Raw genomic sequence first — 22,291 nt, 5'->3', positions numbered from 1 at the left:
AAAGCAGCACTTTAGTTGGCCAGGTGAGCAGTCTTTCAGATGCAGGAAGACACCAGAGCACCCATTGGTTCTAGAAGAACTTGGTTATGGAAAAGGTCTTACTTATGGAAAAGGTGTGAGCGATACCCATCATGGTGTGTACCATACCCATCATGGTGTGTACCCTACCCATCATGGTGTGTACCATCATTTTACCCATAGTTTAGGACATGATCTAGGAAAAGCAGAGAAAGCTTATTGTTACTGTAAGGTGAGAAAATTTGAAACTAAGAATTATCATGTTGGCTAATCAATGATCTGCTCTGTGGACAGTGCCTGCTATATCTTCCATTTTTACGGGACTTATATCTGCAGAAAAACAGATTTGGAAAGGAAATAATATTTTATTTGAAGGATCAAATGTTAAGTAGAATGACAAATATAATCCTGTCAAACAAAGTGGTGTCCTGTCTTCTGTGCTGTGCCAAGAGGAGTTTGGAAATCTCAACAGGTATCTCGTGTTCATCAGAATCATTTTCTCATTATTTTGTTCTTCTCCTCAGCAATACCTATCTTCCTCTAAAAGTGCAGCAGCTACCGAGCTATCAACAGAGTGCTTTGGGGGACAGGAGGGAGAGAAAGCAACCTGGCTCCTATAATGTTTGCCTTGTTTAAAAGAGTGGTATAAAAGTACATCCCTAGAGTGCAAGAAGAATGTTAATGTCAGACAATTAGGCCTTCAGAAACAGTTAAATACCAGTTAATATAGCATTATTTACTACTGAATAGCATTAACTGTCCATTTTGCACATGTATATTCTGATATTCCTCAATATGATTGTTTACACTTTATCACTTAATACTATATAATGATGGTTTTTCCACAGAGCAATTGCGGATATTTAATTGATGAAGGAAAAGAGGGATACTATAGCCAAAGACTGGAAAGAGAATTCAGAGACATTCAAATTAAAATTAAGGCATAATTTTTTTAAGAATAAGGCCAACCAAACCACAAAGAAAGAGGTGGTAGTTTGGAGGTCCTTCAAACCTATAGACCCTTCTGTAAAATGCTGTAGCAACATAAATTATTAGGCTTAATACAGGAGTCACTGGCTGAAATAACACGTCCTGCAGCATGTGGGAGGTCACACAGGATCTGATGTTTAAGGATCTAATGTGGTTTTTTTTCTGATCTTGAACATCAAGCATTAGTATCTATAATCTTAAAATATAACTGCATACCTTTGCCCATATTTGGAGTAGTTTTAGATCTTTCCAGATCTGCAGCCATCAAATGACAGATCTGACTTGTCTGTGTTATGCTTTTAAATTCCCCACATTTGTGATGCAGAAATTCAGAAAATTTAATTTGCCTTAAAACAAAAATTAAGTAATACTAAGACTGTCTCATACTCGGTTCCATGTTTACATACATACAAAATTGCTCAGTGACATTTTTCTAACCCAGTCATTGTTTCAGTAGCCTTTGGCAGCCTGGCTACTTTTAATCTGAAACTCTGAATAAATTATTTAGAATATCCAGCATTTTTCAGTAGCATTTTTCCCATTCGTGATGCAGTCATTGTCTGCTGTCCCAAAATACATTCTTTTTTCCTTTGTGGTATTCTACTTCTGACACAAGGCACAAGTTAATACTTGGAATAGTAATAATAATGATGATGATGATGGTAATAATAATGAAAGCAGCAATAATATTTAGTATCTCTTTAGGTACCTGTTAGGGCAACAAATAACCTTTATGCTTCTAGAAAAGAAGCAAAATAGGAGCATAAGTCAGCATAGCATGAAAAGAAAGAATTTGTAACATGAGAAACATACTTACAATAAGAAATTAGTTTTACACTTTAGTTCATGCTGCAGATCAGTATCTAAGGATGCAGACTGGACTCATTTTGATTGCAGATAAACCAGAAAAGTGACCAGTTGTGAGAGGCACACAGTGAGTCCATGGGAGTAGAGTAGGACCAGTTCCAAGTGAGACCCCTAAAGGATGCATGGTCTGGGTGTTAAGTCCTCAACCGGTCGCTTCACCAGTCTTCTGACATTGAGCCCCACTAATTGGTAATATAGATATAGCCTCTCTTTAACCATTCACAGAAGCACACAGCAGTAGTTGATAATTTTTAGGAGATGCTATAGTGCTGGCAGCATCCTCAGAAGTTAACTTTCCTCTTGGTTTTCCTTGATGTACGGCATTCCCTATATTGTTGAAATATCTCCAACCAGTAAAGTTGATATCTCCATATACTGACTATTCCCTTTCTGAATGAGGTCATCTGCCAGCTCTTCTTTGACAACTGGTGAGTTAGCACATCTTTTATGTGCTCCTTAAGAACAAAACCTAGATCTTTTTTTCCTGGTGTCTTTGGTCTTTTGCTGATTAAATGATGCCTCCAGACTGCAGTACAGGACTAAACCACTCTACTCAATTTTCTTTGAATGTCTCTCCTCCATTTGTTTAATTAAAGCACCAAAAATCAAATGTCTTTGTGGAATTCTTCTGAATTCACCTCATGAATAAGATCATAGCTTCAACTGAAGTTCGTCTTGAAACAGCCAGCCAGTCTCTGATGCTCTGCTCCGAGCTTCAACCAACATTACACATTCATAAAGTTCTTGAAATATTTTACCTTTTTTTTTTTTTTTCTGGGACAAATGTGATTTTCACTTCCCTCACTGTCTCAGTTAAAACAAGAGCATTCCTCAGCTCTAAGTGTTCCCCCTCAGGAGTTTACTATTTTGATCTAGAAAGCTTGTACTGAATCTGAGTTAAACTGACATGCTGACACCATTGCACCTTGCTTTATATATATGTACAAAAACATTTTGATCCTTAGCAGGGGCTCTAAATTGTATTTCATTTATAATGTTCTTTGATTGCAAACAAAAATATTTTTTTCCCCTCAGTATTATAGAGGCTGAAAGTCTTTAGGGTGGTTGGTTTTTTCTATACCAATATAGACATGTATATATATTTCCTTTTTATGAACTGTTTCTGTAGCTCTGACATCTATTGCAAGAAAGAGGTATAAGGACATAGATGCATTATGTTCACAGATATGTATAGAGCCAGTACTTGCTTGTTTGGGACATCAAGAGCTTTAGTCCTGTGATGATCATTTCCTCTGGGGATTCAGTGTGACTCCCATGGCTGGTAGGACATGCTGTCTATTAATATTGATCCCCAAGCTGCTTTATTTTTTCAGTTATATATGTGGTTTCTGAGAACTTCAGATACAGTAAGTCTGATGCAATCTTTATGTTCTTCTGTCATGTAAACTGACTTAGAGTTTTGGGGGATCACTTGGCAGCACAAGGAGCCTTCAGAAGTAACCTCAACATTTAAATTGAACCCTTAGCACATTTCAGTCTGAAGGGAGTCCAAAGCAAAAATCTCCTTCTTCATGTGCAGCAGATGATATGGTTTATTTATTGCATGAAATATGCATAGTAAAGTCATTGTTTCTTCCTGTGCTATCATCTTTTGTCTATGTTCCTGAAGCAATAGAGACATTTGCAGAGTCCCTAAATGTAACCATCTGTTTTCTCTGCTCTGACACCTCATACCCCAAAATCTGAATGCAGACCTACTCTGGCATTAGTATTATTTGAACATATTAGTATAGGATGAGTATACAATCTCACTTGCCCACTAGCATTGTTCTGCATGTGAGGCCCAAGTCTACCAATATGTGCCAGAGGCCTTGTAGTAGTGTTTCAAAATGGATAAAGGTAAAATAATTAAAGCCAAGTGCTGAAGTTATTCTGTTTCCTTTCAGTCTCCAAGTGTATAGAAGAGAATCCATGAGATGAGCAGAAGTTTTCTTTACCATTGCTACACGAGTATCCAAGAATCTGGCCCTTTATTGTTTTGATTTCCTTTTTTATTGCAGTCTTAGGGAAACAGGAAATTTTTACTAGCTTCCTGATTTAAAACCATAAATCTCTCCATTATCTCTGCATGCTAGTTTAATACTGTCAAGCCTGTTAAAAATAGAAAAAAGGTAAATTGACTGCTAGCATTTCTTATATAGTGTAAAACTTATGTACAGTGTATTGGGCCTGTAGTACTAAAAGAAGGAAATGGCATTGGGAAAGTACAGGTATTTTATGGGGTATGCATCAAAATTTCAAAAGAGAAAGGCTGGTAAAATGACAGACACATCCTCCTTGATAATATTTGTATCTGAGGCTCTTTTAATGGCTTTGTACCATATGCCAGCTGATATTGACCTTAACAGATATGAACAGATAAAACTGGAAATGTGTAACTATTAACCCACACCTCAGTGGCTTGCCAAATTCTTTATTGCCCCATGATTTTAGCCCACTAGTTTTCTCTTTTAATTAAATAACAACTGTGAAAATGTAATAAATTCTGTGCGAAACAGCTGAACATGCTCCTGAACTCCAGACTCTATTGATTTCAGTCCAGTAGATCATAGCCATGGGGACAATGTGCCTGAAGGGTAACAAAGTGAACCTAGAGTTCTGTCATCTCAGTTTTGTCCCCTGATGTGACACCTTCCTGCTTCTGGGGATGCAGAGTGAGCAATTTTAGTCCAGCTGTAATCCTGTGTTTTGTTCTGTGGATCAGCAAACTGGGGTATTAGAGAAGTGCAGCAGCAGTCTCTTCCCTAGAGGTTGAGGGCATCACGTCTCTGCAGGCAGAGTGCATGATCTTACTAGAGTACCCACCATCTGCCTGCCTACAGCTCCTGGGAACAGGAGCATTTTATTTCTCTGTTGAAACGTATTATGTAAGCACACATATTTTGCACAATCTGATTTTGCACAGTGCACCGTATCTCTTTTGGTCATTTGCATTTTCCATCAGTGCTAATTAAATCAACACAAGGGGACTCAGCTAACCAACCAGACTGTCCTAGAATATAAGAACCTCTTAATGCACTGAGCAGCTGGTTCAGTGCTCCAAGAACCAAGTGCTGCCTTTCATGCTAAAGTACCATTCTACACAGAAGGTACCTTTGATGGCATAAAGAAATTGCTTTATTGTCTGGGCTTAGCAGTGTACAGTATTTTTGAAGGATTTATTGAGTGACATTACAAAGACTTTAATTTTTTTATTTAAAAAATCAATCCTATTTTTTGTACCTTTTGGGAAGAAGCTAATTTGGAGCTACCTTGTCTTTTCATGCTGGGGATCTACTGTTGTTGACTGACACAGAGATATGGGTTCATGCAGGCTCTGTCCTTGCCTAGAAGGGAAGAACAAGTATTGCACTGCTTAGAAAACACTGTCAGCAGTAAGTACATGGCAATTGTTTGCTTTGTCATCTGCAAATCTCTCTGTTGTATTTGGTGTTTAGTCATTTTTTTGCTTTAATTTTATCCTGTTAGCTTCTCTCTGAAAAAAAGTAGGCAGATTTTTCTTTTCATATGTGAAAAAAAGAGGAACTGTAGGAACTGTATCCTTACTGGGAGTGATTCAGAGGCAGAATTAAGAGAGAGTGTCTGCCCTGCCAGATTTCAGCAGCCAAAACACCCAGGCTCTGGTGGACACTTTGCCTTGACAAAAAGCTTGCCAGAGACAGACCACCAAGCAAAACAGTGCAGTGTGTGACCCAGAGTAATAGTTCTCTGATCTGAAATGTTCTGGTACCTGTAGCTGAGTGCTTTTATGACAAATATTGTTGTATTTAATTAACACCTTTGTAGGGCAAACTGTTAAAGTTGTTTTAGAGACATTCTGTAGCGAAACAGATGCATGATGCTGCACAGGGCAACTGAGGCCTTGATAACTTAATTTTTAATTTTCACTTTGAGTATGACTCAGTCTTTTACCAAAATTTACACTGCTTTGATTGTACTTTTACTGTACATCTTCAAAACTAGCCTAGTGTGATGGATGGTGCCAGGAAACCCTTTGAATGGCTTTTATATTAAGGTAGCGGGTGCTATCTGTCATGCTGTTATGCTAGTATAGCTTATAAGTTTGTCACAATAAAAGATGCTTCACTGACAAATTAGTAGTTTTTTCAACCTTACTTATTTGTACCTTCACTTGTATTTCACAAACTAATTTTTTTTGCTAGTCTTTTAATTCTTAATAATAATTATAAACTATTATTTTAAGATTATTAATCACTTTATAAGACTGCACCAAAAAAAGAAAGATTATGTTTTAGATGTTTTCATGAAAGAAAAGGGGATTACTTATGCCTTGTTATACAGTCATTTTAAACAACAAATCCTTATTTTGTTATAGATTGTTCTAGCTATATCTAGCATGTTAAAGAATTACTATTTTAGTGAAATTATGTGCTATTTCCAACTTTTTGTGTACATATTATCAGAATTTATTTTATTTCTGACAGTTACCTATATAACCTTTATTTCTGACAGTCACCTGTATAACAACCTTGGATGCCTTAGGGAAAATAGCTTCCCCAGGAAGGGGAAAAAAATGGTTAGAGTATCTAATTACCAAGCCAGGACAAAATAAAAAATTGAATAATATATAGCCTTAGAAGTACCCTGTCAGTGGAATTAACAGTAGTCTTTTGTAAAGTTCTAAATATTAAGTCTACTGCTAGTCTAGTTATTTCTTGTTTGATTTGTTTTTGTCTGATAATGAGCTGTTCCACTAGTAGAGCAGCTTTCCTTCCAGGGAACCTCAAACACCCCACAGTCTTCATGTACTCTTCTGTCTTGACTGAAATGCAGGTTTCTTGGTGTGTAACATGTATCACCACTTCAATGCTGTCCTAAAGGACTAAGTATTGCTGAAAAATAGCTGTAAAACAACTCCCCTTTTAATTTTTCTCAGTGTTTTACTCTTGTTTTGACTTGATATGAATGCCGTGAATGACACTTGATTCCGGAAAATAGCATTTTGGGGAAAGGATACCCATTTCATAACATATATGCAATTCAGTCTCAGAGTTTAGCACTTATTTTGTGAACTCTGCAAAGTTCAGATTATCTATTGCAAAACTGACTTTCCAATTGACGAGTTTCATGAGTACAAAGTTTGCAAAATGCTGTTATTCTATTTATGAGTGTCAGAAAGCAAGGAAGTAATGTATTATGGTAGTGAATTTTCATGGTACATTATGAGTTCAGACTGAGACGCTGCTAAGACTTTAAAGAACTGGGCTGCCATGATTCAGATACCCACCTAAATCATATTTTTAAACTATTATTAGAACTCATACAATGGTAGCCTCTGTGAGCTTGCTTCCCTCATAAATTGTGTATTGCTGGGATTCTTTTACCCAGATTAATCTTTCTTTTTACAAAATGTCAGTACATAATTCACAGCCTATTAATATGGCAATATTATTTCCAGAAGTAAGGAAAATAAGACTCTATCTCAAGCAATTAAAATTGTGCAGCTATGATTTAAGTAAAATACCTTTCAAATAATTCAAGTCTGGTAAAATTATGCCACTATTCCAATTCAGTCTTTCATATTTTATTCAAAGACATGTCAGACCTCAAAATTCCATCACAGTTGTCTTCCGCAAAGAAATTAAAATGAAAAGAGTATTAGAGAAAAAGAATATTTGTGTCCCTAGTAGATTAACAGTCGTATAGATGTATTAATAGAAAAAGAGTATTAGACAAGAACAGTAATTTTTCCATTATAGGTAAGGAGATGTTGCTATTTGTAGTGGTTTGAACCTTGTTTTCCCCCAGAGGCTGAAAAGTGGTAACCCCCAGGGGTGGAAACCGCTGGAAGTTTTGAAGTTCTGCCCAATGAGCGCTCCTGCAGAAAATGTAAACATATCACAAGCACCGGAAGAGAAGAGTTGTAGTTTGGTTGGTAGAAGAAGTAGTCATGTTGTGGTAGAGCCACGAGGAAAGGGGCCCGGAACCCCTCGGGGCCTCTGGGGCCCCCCGGCCCCAGTTGGGGGCTACAGAGACAGAGCAGAAGCGGCGGCAGTGTCCAGAGACTCTGGATAAGAGCCAGGACAGATAAGAACTGAACCGGAGGAAGCAGCAGAAAGTAGCAGCAGAACTACGGAGTTCTGGGGGTAGGAACTGATACCAGACCCCCCAAACTCCTTTGAGACCTCCTGGAGAGGAGGAAGATGATGGACTCTTACTTGAAAGAGCCTTGAAGTGCAACATGCACTGCAGAGAGGAGCTGAGAAGCTCAGTCGTCCTGAGAACTGAGCCAGGACGGTGTGGGAGGTTGGCCTTGGGGGCCCTCCCTTGCTGCAAGCTACAAAGAAGCTCGCAGCCTGAGACAGGGCACAGAGGCCCTGCAAGGAGCTTCAATCTCCTGGAGATACCAGACCGTCACGAAGACCCCCTGCGTCTTCGTGATACGACGTGGTGAAACGACCTTTGTCTGGGATTACGAAGCCCACGGAAAACCCCTTTGCCTGTGTCAAGGGGCCGAGGGGGATACCCCCCCTCGTGAGTGCTGGCAGAGATCCAGCTATCAACTGCTGCATGCATGAGATGAGGAGAACCTGCTGCCTTAGACAGAAGCTGCCGCCCTGAGAGACTGGAAAGGATCTGTCCTTCTTTCCCTCCTGGACTTTTATTTGGAGGGGAGAGGAGATCTGATCCATTGTAAATACTATATGTCATGGTAGAGATAGTTGTGATTGTGTGTATAATGTGTTATAGTATTTATTTGTACAGTCATTGTAATATATTCCCTTTCCCCCATTCTGAGTCTGGTTGTGTTTTGTCTGGAAAAACCCAGCTCACATTAGGTTGAGATGTGGGAGGGGGGATGGAGCTAGGGAATTGGATTTTGGGGCTATCTCAAACCATGACACTATTTTTACAAGGAGCTGTCTTTACCCATTGCAAAGCAAGGATAGGAGAATATTTGTCCACAAGAAGATAAATTTGAACGTATTCCTGTAAGTTTTGCTTTTGCTTGAATAATAAAGCTTGTAACAGAATGTTTGTGAAGACCAACACTCTATCAATGTATCTCTCAGCACAGGCTTTTAGGAGCAGGGGGAACTCAGAGTGAACTGTGGAAGCTCTGGGTGGGGACAGCAGAAGTGGCTTTCAGTACAAGTAAGATGTGCGAGGATAATTCCTGAAGAATACTCTCTGAGCATGCCCTTCTTACAGGTGTGCTGGGCAGCCTCCTGCTGACCCCAGGAGAGGTTGTGGGGTTTCAGTGCAAGGTGACTCACCCTCAAAACCACAGAGAATTACATTGACGCAATGAAGCATAATTTGTACCCAGCCAGAATGAACGAGCCCCACATTATCACCATTATTGTGTATCACAGATTAATGCTGCATCTGAGCTTTTCCAGAGAAGCCAATTTGTGTGGTTTTTTTCTAATGAACATGCACTAAACTGCACACAGAGAGAAACATGGGTATTTTTTGTTTTCCAGGTATATGCATTAAAAAATATTTCGCTATAGTTTGATTAAAAATAAAATTCTTACATCTTTATGACATTTTTTTATCTCCTTGGCTAACTTTGTTTATTGGACATTTGTGGCTAATGTAGATTTTCCCAGAATTCTAAACATCTTCCTGGAAATATATTCAACTCAAATTAAAATATAAATGTTTTTCTGAAGCTAAACCCACCCTTAGTAATTCTGTTCAAGTGGTTTCAGTATCTTGCAGTCAATCACTGGTTAAACTTATTGTATGAGTTTGCATCTTTATGTGCCATCAATTTTCGAAGAGACTTTGTCTTTAGCAGAATACCAATAAGAGTTATTATTTCCCTTTTCCAACTGACTTCTTGAAGTCAGTTTCTAGAACTTTCTTTGGGAACTGTATTTGGGACTTAGGTTATATAGCAAACATTGCCTTAGCAACTTTGAAACTATATTGTGATACCTTTTGACCAAATGAAAGGAGATTTCTGTGAGTGAGAGCATCTGAATGCCAGGTAGTATTTGCCTGCTAATAAAGACTTCTGTAAATATGTACAAATTTCAAGAGAAACCTCTCCATGCAAATGTTGCTGGGTTCTATATGACTGCACAGGATGAGTGTAGTTTCTGAAATTCTCACTTTGTAAGCAAATGTATCATCTCTTACAGTTTTGTGTTTGTCGAAAGCATCTGTAAAGATAATTTCTTTGCCTTGTTGTAAGTCTTGTAGGAACAATTATAGTCTTTTAAATATCTCAATAGCAAATATTAACGTTTGTGTGTAAGTTATCAATCAAATAATTGATAAACTGGAGTCACCTACAAACAGTTGTTTCATAATTAGCTTTACTGAATTTACAAAACTGGAGTAAAAGACAGTTATTTCCAGACAGGCTTTGTAGAGAAGCAGCAGCAGTATTTGAACGTCACTTTATTTATGCACCTACTGACTGGAACAATGAATAAAAGACAAGTATTCTGAAAGCAAAGCACCCTAAACTGCCCTCTCTGTTTGCTACATGAATGACAACTGGGCTTTTTTTTTTTTACCGACCAATTAAATCATGGCATTTCCCAGAAATTCCAATCTAGACCTGTGCTGAGCAGTAAATTAACTGAAGAGAACAAAACAAAGTACCTCTAAATAACAAAGCCACAAAATGGATTTTACTAGTGAAATGTCAGTTTTTTGAGGTTAGTTGAGGTAACTTTGAGGTAACAAAGTCCATGTTGCATGCTGCCAGCAGGCTTTGGAAAGTGCTGCATCTTGCTTTGCAATGGAAGACTCCTGTAGCCAAGAGGAGTGGGGATCTATATTGTAATAAAAGTTCAGTAATCTGAGATAAGGCACAAAATGCAGATGCGTTTGGCTCAGTTGATTCTCCTGCTGACAGTCTCCCTGAATCATTATAAACTCCCTTTTTGCTTCTAGCACAGTGCACATTTCAAACAGAGGTGTAAGGTTAGCCACAAAGCAAAGAAAATAAATCCAGGGCATCATATGCTTTCACAGTGTCCCTAGGATCAGTCTACCCATGTGATGTAGTTCTCATCCTGTGGCTGCTGCAGCGTATCCTGTTTATCTGGTCCTTACTCTGACTACCCAAGTGGAAGGTAACACAAAGGCAGGTGTAACACAGTGGTGAACTGAACCCGTTGTCCTTAGGCAGTGAGGGTTCCTCCACTCCCAGCAGCAGAGAAAGTGGAAACTTTCTTCACTGTGAAGATCACAGAGTGTGCAAACCTTAGCCTGTCTTCTGGTTTTAGGAGAGCAGGTGGAATATATCACCCACAGAGATTAGGGAATTACATATTTGTACAGAGACATACAATCCAAATATGAATGCTCATCATGGAGAAAATCATTCATTGGTAGATTTTATTGTGTTTTTTTTTAATACAATGTGTATATAGTACCATCCCCTTGCGATTTAACCTGTGATCCCTATAGTCCTGTATTTTAAACCTTTGAATTTAAAATGCTAGGAGGAAGAAATCAAGTAATATAGCTAAAGATGGAAGTGTGTTATAAATACTATACATGTGTATGATATGTAATATAAGAGATCAATAGGCAAACAGGTTAGTAATATAATATAATCTTTCTAAAGAAAGACTGCAAAATAGTAAGCTATGAAAGAGACCGATTTTCCATCAATAAACTAAGTCTTAAAATGTTTTTCATCATATTTTCATCATATATGACAACGCATATAAGAACTCCAAGATGTAAATTGACATCAAATTCAAAAGTCTTTACTCTTGAAATTTGTTTAGATCTGCATTAAAGGATAAAGGAATGGAATTTATTGGAGCAGCCCCAAGTATGAAAGAAATTAATTTTCTTCCTGAGGAGTCTAATTTTCTTGCATAATTCCCTCTTGGTTCTCCATCACGCTTTATCTTACACAGTCAAGCTCATAGATCATAGCTCACCCCTGACGGTTTGAGATTTTGCAGATAAGTCAGATGGCAGACTTGGCTGAAGGTGGTGGTGAAAGGCAGGCAGAAGTTCAAAGATTCACAGAGTTTGGTCTAGGAATAGAAAGGCTTTAAAAATAAAATGTGTGATCTTCAGCTGATGACTAGGAGTGCAATACATAACTCTTATAATTTACTAAATTTTGTTGTACTGTTTTCAGACTACTGCTATAGTGATTACATATTTTACGTGGAAACCTGAAGGAACTTCCCTTGTGTAGTGTGTCCATTATACCATGATTAATGAAATGCCAACATTCATCTTTATATTACTCTGAGGACTATATAGATTTGTTGAGGATAATTTCCCTTAAATAATAGGTTTAGCTACCGGCTGTATTTTAATAATGAATCCTTATAAAATCTAGCCATGAGTTTTGATATTACTTGGAATTTTCATATTCTCTCTTAAAAGTGATTTTTTCTGGTTACTGTTGCCAGTTAAGGAAACTATTAAAGTAAATCATCTCATACTGGTTCAGAAGTTTTAAATGCCTGAGATTTTTATTAATAATCAAGTACTAAGATAATTCTTACTCCATTTGTTTAAAAAGTACCATTTGTACTACAAACATTAGCAATTCATATGATTAATAGTAATCATCATTTTCCATTTTATGAATGCTTTCTTAAAGATTTTTTTTTAAGTTTATTACAATAAAATATCACAGAACTTGCAGGGGAAAGAAGAATTCTGGTTCTCTTCTCAAGAGGATTATTTGAGGAAAGAACCTGGGGATATAGCAGTCAATTTTCTTTTATGTTTAAAATCTTTTAGGCAGGAGAGTTTTGGAGCCCTGGCTGACACGGGCTTTCTCACTGCTGCTCCAGTTTGCACTGCTGAATTTTGTGCATCCACCAGCTGTGTGGGTTTGGAGAACAGGACAGGAGGAGGGTAATTACAGGTCACCTCATTTACAATGTTAGGTTGTATACGAAAGAATGAAAGAATCATAGAGATACTTATAGCTAAGTGGACATGGTGTCACTGAAATTATTGGAATGATTAAGAGAGGTTCTGTAGGATAATTTCAGATATTCTGTGATGACTAAGATTTCCTTGATAAATTCCAGAAAGAATCACAGGAAAAATATTCTTGCACTCACCTTCATGGGTAAAAAACTTTCTTATCTCTTCAGTAGAAAAAAGAACTAAAAAATCAATTATTCCTGATAGCTGATTTAAAGAATCCAAGTCTTAATTTAGGCTACTGATTGAAAGGTCAGTTAAATCATCTGTGAATGATGAAGGATTGCATGTCTTCTACTGAAGAGGTTCTGAGGAAACTCAAGCTGTTGTCAGATGTCCATGGATATAAAGCTCCAGGTACCACCTGAGTAAATACTTGAGATGAGACTCTCCAGTAGAATAGTCCTGTTGAAGCTAGTGAAAGCCTGGTCATTCAAAGCTTTTGACTTCGCCAAATATATGGCTTATATTTACAGTCAGAAATGGAAATTTGTTGAAAACAAAGGGAGATCCAAACTGATGCAGGTCAGGCAGTGGAAGAGAGGAGGTATTTTATACTGAAAGTTTATGAGCTTGTCTGCTTTCACAGGGTAACAATGCCAAGATATTACCTTTAATTTCCCCAGACACAGGTCATGTACAGATGCAAATATAGATCTAAAAGTCTTGCTTGCTTGTAGATATTTTTAACCAGGAGTATTTATAGGAGCCAGGGAACTGAAATCTTTTACATTTTATTACCAGCAAATAAAATATCTAAGGCAAATTATTCTTGGCTGAGATGCAATTGACTGTACTGTTAAAAAGCAGTTTACCCCACCACATTTTAACAAGACAGTTCACTGAAAGGTTATGATACAAGATGAGAAAATACTAATGGGTGAATACTCAGAAGTGTTTGTTGAAAAGTTATAACCATAAAAATTTGTTAAGAGTAAGACAAATTATTTAGAACTAACACTGAGGGAACAACAAGAGGAATGTTTGTGTTTAGAATTAGTCCTTCATGGAAAATAAAATACAAGAGTAGACTCCAGCTGCAGCATCGATGGGTTACCAAATAGGAACTTACAAAATAACAGTTACAATATTTAGGGCTGGAGAAAACTATAAACCTTTATCCCTGCCATTTTCTTGGAAATGGCAGTTATCTTCTTCAGTTTTGAATCCTCTAATGAGCTACAAAGTATTTACCTGTGTATTCTTTATTGTATTTTTTTTTGGACTTTGATTGGACTTTGATTTTATACTAGATTTTATGAAGGGGAGGAGACTTGACAGAAATGTGTTAAAACACCGTAAAAAGATATACTTTACTCATTAAATTCATAAGTATAACATGCAAACAGAGCATTTTTTAGTTCATCCAAGTGTATCTAATTTTATAATATCTGGAATCAAATTCAGTCATGGTTATGAGTTTGCCATCATGATTGGTAGCTGTACCTAAACCAGACATACATTATGCAAGAGATCATTACTGAAAGTATTTAATTCACGTCCTATCTTTCCCAGCTAGCAAAGCAAAGGGATTCATTGGAGTGAAATGAAACTGAAACAGTACAGAGGCCTCAAGCCAGCAAAAAGAAAAAAAAAAAAAAGAGAAGCCCTGCATGGCTTCAAGCCAGTGCATGCTCCATCACACAGTTGTCAGCCTCCTCTCATGGCAGTGGCCAAAGAACCCTTTAAATTATGGTCTCTGGGTTGGGTTTCTAAAGCTTGAGCTGTATAATTCCTCTGACACACTACAGTGCTTCCTTTTGCTGTCACATGTGGTGAACAGGATGTGCCCTTGGTGGGCTCCTTCTCTCTGAGCTCCACCTCATGAGCCACTGTGCATTTGTGCCACGGTGCCATGGGCACTCGTGGTCCCTGAGCATCATTCTGAACTGCTCTACTGTGGGCTGCCTGGGAATAACAGAAAAGAAGGGGGTTACGTTCATGTCAGGAATTTTTCAATGTCTCAACAGTTTTCAATGTACTGCAAAAAGAGAAAATAAAGGGATATTGAGTTGTATAGAAACCAAGTCAGAAACCAACTGGATTGGATGGGACCACTCAGTGGTAGTCACTGTCTGTAAAAACACTTTTTCCCTGTTTCTTTTTCTATGAACTTACTGACAATGTCATGAAGTTTCTTCTTTCCCTCCAAAGTAAACCAAATGATACTATTTTCTGTCTCTTATTTTCATCCTTTTTGAGGACATAGTCCTATTATTATTACTCATGTTATTCTTTATTTATACAGTCTGCAACACAAGCTGTAATTCACTGATGCTGAATCAAGGCTGGTTTACGTACTTGCAATTCACTATAGTTTTCTTACAAAAAGTCTTATGGCCCCATAATTGCACATACAAAATCTTGTTCTGATTGTACTTTCAGGATCAAAGGATCAGGCTGCTCCAAAGCTCAAGTATTATAAATAGCATGAAAGCACATCTGGAGTCAGATGTGCTTTTAAAAAGCATCAGGTAAATCTACAGAGTTTTTTAGGGGAGAAAGGCAGAATGACAGTTGGAAGGATGAACTAAAGATAAAAATTACTCTTCAGGACTCTAGAACTATTTTGTTTTTTTTTAAACATCCAGAAGGAAAAAGTCATTGTTATACCAGACTTAAAAAAAAAGGTAACTTATGGCCGAAGAATTGAAAAACACCAGTTAGTTCAGAAAACAAAATGACTTTTGAAGAAGAAAATTTGTCTGTAGTTCATCTGACTGCTCTTTAAAATTGACTTTGCTAATCTTACAGTATATACTCAGATATTAGGAAAAAATCATATTTTTTCCATTGTACTTGGAAACTGGTAAGTTTTTTTTTCTCTGCACCATGTACTGGTTTTATTTCTGTTAGAAACTTACTTTTGAATCTGCATGTAACAAATGCAGGGCTGTAGGCATCTCCTGCTGTAAATATATGTTTTTGTACTCCAGTTTGAAATATGCAATGTGCCAAAAATGTCAGGTGACTTTTTATGAATTGCTTAGGAGGTTTTAGTGCATTCATTACACATGGTGAACTAAATGAACTAAATGGCTTTGTTTGAAGCAAAAGGCTGTAAATAAAAAATGCACTCTGAGAGTCAGAAATCTGTGTAGGTTCCTAAAGTTACTTACGTTATAAGTTGAGTGATTCAGGTTTGTGTCAGTGGGCAGGCTACAGCTGTTGTTCTCGAGCTGGCATTTTCTGAGGCTGCCAGAAAGCATCTGCATCACTGGGCATGTTCTGTATATTAGAGCAAGAAGAGCAAGAGCTGCAGGACCTTTATTCTCTGCAGCCGATCAGAAAGGACAGTGGATTCGGAGCATCTCTCTGCAGCTTCCTCTAGCCCTTGCCTTGCCTCCTCTGAAATCTCTCAAGAAATTAGCAGGAGTAAGGATGGTCTGGTCTGCAATGCGAGCCCACTGCTCTAAACAGTGTTAGTGGTACAAAGTAGTAGACTAAGTGGCTCAGCTGGGATCCTTGAAGAACAAAGATCCATATGGAAGTTCTCAACCTCTAAGAACTGGGCTTGCAGGTATTTTTTTGTGTCTGATATGAGCTGGGGTGCACTTCCCCTCCCCCCCCCCCCTTTCATTATAAAATTTCAGTGGTTTTTTGCCTTTAGCTAAAGATGAGAGAAATTATTTATGAGCTTTTTATAAACCTGGAACAAAAGGTTTTGAAGTTATTGACAAAGAACAGCGATAATAAGATTATGGACTTGTAATTGGCAGATAAATAGGAATAGCTGTAAGGAGAAACGTATTTTCATTTATAACCATTTGTGCTCTGCAGTGACTTTCAAGTAATCAGGTAGGAATGTTCTATGTTCCTTTTTACAGGAAAATCTTTATATAGTCTAAGTCAGTAAGACTTTTGGCAGAGGGTTCAATAGCAAATGCCATTTGAAAAATGTTTTAAGGTTGAATGTGTGAAGCAACAAGTTAGGGATCTATCTGCTTGCAATTTTTCATCTCAGGATTATATGTCAGAACTCAGAGTAGTAATGATTTTCTATATTTTTGTAATGTCAGAATATCAGAGAGGGAAACAATTGAGTTATGTATAGACTTTTTCTTTATAATTATAAATGTGATCCATATTCAACATGAAAAGAAATGAAGAGGAACTATATCAGGAGATGCTTATTAATTGTGTTGGATTAGATTTGTAGATATGCCTTTCATAGTGGAACATGATACACCAGTCATTGGCTAAACAGTAGTTTAAATTGTTTTGTCCTAAAGTTATAGTAAAAGTGGCAAATACAGGTTTTTAACTCAATTTTTCCCATATTTGCAGTTCTATGATGAGTTGTTGTATTACTAATGACTCTTTTTGGTGGTGGAAATAAAATATGAACCCTTGTTTGTGATAATATCTCCTTCAGATGTGAGGTCTATTAGAAACATTTATATGATCATTAAGTACAACCAAATTTTTTTCTGGTTACACATGGACTGAAAACACTGAACATTGCAGAGACATTTTGAACCAGGATTTTTTCTTTAATAAGCAGGTGGCAAATTGGCACAAGGCCATGGGAAACATAATACCCAATAATGTATTATACCTAATAATGTATTATTTAGATACGTATGTAGGTAATTATGTAATAATATGTTTAAGTTTTGGGCAGGGAAAAAATTGAAACACTGTCTATAATCCTATATGTATTTTCTGAACTGTAAAGATGTAGCCAGTTATTTTTCATTAACTGTTTTTAAGCTTTACAGTTATCAATAGTTAATAATATATTACCAACTTCATACCTTAACCAGAAAGCTCTTTGTGCTTCTGTCCTTCATCGTTACAGAAACATGAAGGAAAATGAACCACAAAGACTTCACAAGTGATTCATTGCTTCCATCAAGGCAATATAATTTTAAATCATGCTTTCATTTGTCTTTTCCCTGACAGGAGGCATTGTTGATAAGGACCTTCGTCACTACCTCAATTTACGGTTCCAGAAAGGCTCGGTGGACCATGAGCTCCAGCAGATCATAAGAGACAATCTCTACCTCCGCACAGTGCCATGTAAGTAGGGTGGAGATGAACAAATCTGTTTTCTTAGTGGCAACAGGCTATCTGAATTAATGCTACTGAGGCCATTTGCAAGGTGTGAAGAGGTGGTTCTGTAGCAGTCTTCCTGTAAATAGATTTGTGGCTTGGTTCATGTCTTCTGCATTATTGCTGAGAAATTCAACTATGTATTGCCGAATTAATTTCTGAAGAAGTGTTTCAGAGTTGTAGTTCCCATAAACACTGGCTCTAGAATAATAATAATCTTATTTCTTCTGCAGTTCTAGAAAGCAAAACTTTAATGAAAAAAAAAAGCAGTTTTCTGTGCTGCTTAAATTGATGTCCAACAGAGGGAGTTCAATCTGCCTCATATTTCACAGTATTGTAGATAATATAATACTATAATGGGATTTAGAATGCAATAGGGCAACAGAGGAAGCATGTAAACTAGGAGATTTTGGTTGTGTGTAACAGGCATTGAAATGAAAGTAAATACTGTCTTGCATACATTTTTGTCTGTTGCTGCATGTCAATGGTATCTATATCCAAAATATTCTGAAATCTTGAGAATCATTTTTTTCTGTTGACAGTATTCACCTATTTTGACAGTAGACATGGAATCAAGCAGAGTCACATAAGCCATGTCTGACTGTCAGGGCCATGACTTTCAGAACAGATCTACTTGTCTGACAGGCAGTATATAATTTAAAATGGACTAAAGTTCTGTTGCTCTTCCCTCATAAAATAATTGCTTAGTAGACATAAAATGGGTCTTCTAGTTTTGGCAAAAAAAAAAAAAAGGGTGCACTTTTGAACTTAAAGGCTTGACAGAGGAATGATAGGCAGAGGAAGGTATACTGAGTAAGTGTCTGTGCTATTTATATGGTAATGAATGAATGCTCTTTGAAAGCTGAGTTGTTGTGAATGCTACTGTAGGTTTTTTCTTTCATAACGTTAAAGAACGGAGCTTTGAAAAGATCCACCTAAAAAAAGATGTTCCAGTGTTTCCCTTTTTTTTTTTTTTGGAAGCTGATGATAAAAAAATATAAATTCTTAATTTCAGGAGTTCCATTTGCAACTGATTAGAAAGGAAGGTGGAGAAGAACATTTGAAAATTATTATCTGTATGCAGAAAATCAAAAACATTATAGTTATGTGAGATTTATTATGAGTTAGGTTTGTCTGAAAATGCTGAGAAACATCACAGCTGAAGTGGAAATGCAGGTACAAATAAGTTTTGAGATTAAATCCCACTTCTAAGAATGTCTGGAAGGGTCATTAGCATAAGAGTATACTTATTATAACCCCAGTAATGCCCATTAGTGCCAGAGATCCAGGATAAAAAAGAAGCAAAATCCAACAGTATTGCAACTACTGCACACATGTATATAATTAATTTTTAAAAAGTTAATAATAATTGTCTGCTGTGGCTAATCCATCTTCTATTCATTTTATGTGGTTAAATTCTTGTCTCATTATTTTATTATGTTATGGCCATATTTAACTAAGTAAAAACTACATTTTGAAGTATAGTGTTGCAGATGACAACTGCTGAATTTCTAGGTAAGCTGACATGTTTCTTCAGCAGTGGTGGTAGAAAAAAATAGTGCCTAACTGGCTTTTTTTTTTCAAAATTTTCTTGAAAATCCTAGAAAATTAATCCTTCTGAAATGTGAGTATTTTAAAATAAATAAATTATCAAATGCAGACAGGATGATATGTGATTAGCTAAAGAATTTTCAATAATCAGATAAATAAAAAGGACACCATCAGATAGTTTGCAACCTAGATTTCCCCTCAACCATAATTTTGATGAAGCTTTTTTTTAATACAATTTTACTCTATCTCCAGCATTCATGTTTAGGAGGGAAAAGTTCTCAACTGATTTCTTATTTTCTTATAACTTAAATAATGTTTTAATCAAAAAGTTACTTTTCAAGGGTACAGGTGTTCAAAATTTTCTCCTTTGAGCATTTTTTTTTAAGGTCTGTACAAGAGTACTGGTTATCTGTCCTAACACTGTACTTTACAACTGGTAGGCAAATTTCTTTAGTATGCAGTGGTAATATTTAACTGACTATACCATTGCCCACAACTTCAATTAATGGGTGCAGCCTAACCATGAATTTATTACAAATCTTGCAACAATTGCCAACACAGCAAAAGCAGCACTCAATTTGTTCAAGTTCTTGTGCAGAAAAATGAAGAGAGAAAGCCAACTGCAGGCAGCATAGCCTTTATTTCCGATGACAAAGTTGTAACACAAAGAGGGGGAAAAAATGAAAGATAGGTGGCAACCTTTTCCCCTTAAAAATGCATTTACAATCTTTATTATAGAAGTTTAATTGCCAGTGAAACCATAAGAACCTTTATAGAGAGTACTCAATCTTGAGTTTTTACTGTGCATTGCTTTCTGTTCAGGGTGGCACTGCAGTGGGCATGACTACTGTTTTCTCAGCCTTCTAGGTCAGACTAAGTCATTCTTTCACCTATATTAAATGAGTGAATATTCTCTATGAAACTAGGAAGCAGAGCTCTAAATCCATACTACCTGTTTTACATTAGAATAAGCCAATTTGAGTTAGAACAACTGAACTGGTATTTACTAGAAGCTTGATAAGGTTGGGGCTTGTACCTAAGCCTGGCAATGTTCAGGGCCAGGCTGGATAAGGCCTTGAGCAACCTGGTCTAGTGGGAGGTGTTCCTGCCCATGCTGGGGGGGAAAGGTGTTGGGACTAGATGATTTTTAAAGTCACTTCCAACCCCTTAACATTCTATATTTCCATGATTCTAGATAAGAATTTGAGTTGTCTGTTATACAAGTGCACATCCCTGTGTGCTCCAGAGAATGGATGGGCCAGAAACGCATGACATGAGGATAATGAATCAATTCTGCCTCTGGAATTTGTAACCCCTGTGGATGGGATGAATTGGTTGGGTTTGTGATCCTTTACATTTCTCTATTTTTACTAATGCAGTGCCCCTTTCTGCTAAATTAGAAATTACCATGTAACCCCAAGAGTCAAATGCTGCCTTCCATAAGGAGTCACAGTTCTCAATGCCATACAAAATTGATTTTCCCTGCGTTGCCAACAGGAATTATATACATGTATCCCAGGGCAGGATGTGTGATTGTATTTGCAGCAGTCAAGATACAGACATTAACAAGACAGTTCTGGGGGAAAGAAAAGTTCACAATTTTCCAAATTCAGAAGACCTAGCTGAAGTTCGTCTCATGCATTTTCTTCTCCTTTTGCTGCTGTGTGGGATTTTAGCAGTTTTCATCTCCTAAACTTATTTGTGGAGTTACTAAGAAGCACTAACCATTGAAGTTGTCCTGCAGAAAAGTAGGCATGGTAAAAATAGTAGCTGTTAAACACAGGTTAGCACTACCTGACGCTATCCATCCAAGTCCAGGGATCTGGAGAAAGGCCATGAAATACGTGTAGGACTCTGAATGCTACAGGCAGACAACAACTTAGTTATGTTGCCTCTTGTGCTTGATAGTGCTCTTGGCAAACTGCAGTTGCCATGTGGGCAAGCAGCTTTCCAGTCCTCACTAATGTGAGGAGAGCTCTAACTTTGTGTCATTACAAGAATAAAGCTTTGAGGAGAGTACATCACAGGAAAGCAGTTTTGGTAGTGACAGTCATGGTCAGACCTGTCTCCTTTGATATGTCCTTCAAGCACTTGCAAATTCCATTTCTTTAAGAGCAGGCAAAATAGTGTATCTCTGGTTGAAAATAGAATTTCTGTATGCTTCCTTCCCAGACAGGGAACATAAAATGATAGTGGAAACCATTTTGATTAAACAGCACTTTAAAAAGTCAAACAATGACAAGCTGATTCATTAAAGTAAAAATTCATCTATTAATTTGAAGAGATGCTCATTGATATCCTCTGGAATATGACCTCAAATCAACAGTAGCTCAGATGAGTTAGTCTGTCCTGCTACCTTGATGGAAGGTGCAGCCCATAAACACATTCTTCACAGGGAAAATATGAAATAATAATAATAACAATAACAACAATAATAGTAATAAAGTTATGGGGATGAGTATGTTTCTTTCCTAGTTTTTGCATTTAGAAAAAAATTAATGATGTAAGAATGGAGAGGAGCGGATGTGTGGCTCAGGCTTAATGCACTGGGTATTGCAGTATCACTACTAACACAGAAGCTGGAGGAAGGATGGTTTGTTTAAAACACTCATCAGCAGAAGAGAAAAAAAAGGTTCAGTTTGTGACTCAGCCACATGCTATATGTGAGTGACCACAGACAAGAAATGGAGTCGTTACGTACAGCAGTTCCCCATGTACCAAATTGTGATAACAAATCCCCTTTTCGTTTAGTTTACCTATTGATGTTATGGGTGCTCTGTATTAGGTGAATATAATTAACACACTGGACTGCAAATACTAAATCTATGAACACTTCATAATATCTTTCCTTTCTGCTGTGACTTCTTATTTTTTCCTATATTTGGATTCATGG

The 22,291-nt window shown here is 37.1% G+C and overlaps 1 protein-coding gene across 13 annotated transcripts in view; it reads left to right on the top strand.

Moving 5' to 3' along the window:
- The window catches only part of MAGI2 (membrane associated guanylate kinase, WW and PDZ domain containing 2), a 721,543-nt gene that overhangs the window by 198,730 nt on the left and 500,522 nt on the right, over positions 1-22,291 (top strand). For all 13 annotated transcript variants that reach the window (XM_027639978.1, XM_027639968.1, XM_027639970.1 and 10 more), the window contains exon 2: positions 17,698-17,814. In XM_027639978.1, the coding sequence (XP_027495779.1) occupies positions 17,698-17,814 (117 nt within the window). The remainder of the gene's footprint in view (positions 1-17,697; positions 17,815-22,291) is intronic.

This window comes from Corapipo altera, unplaced genomic scaffold (assembly GCF_003945725.1).
Source record: "Corapipo altera isolate COAL_440 unplaced genomic scaffold, ASM394572v1 1b, whole genome shotgun sequence".
Taxonomy (NCBI): Eukaryota; Metazoa; Chordata; class Aves; order Passeriformes; family Pipridae; genus Corapipo; species Corapipo altera.
This window is presented reverse-complemented; position numbering and strand designations above follow the sequence as displayed.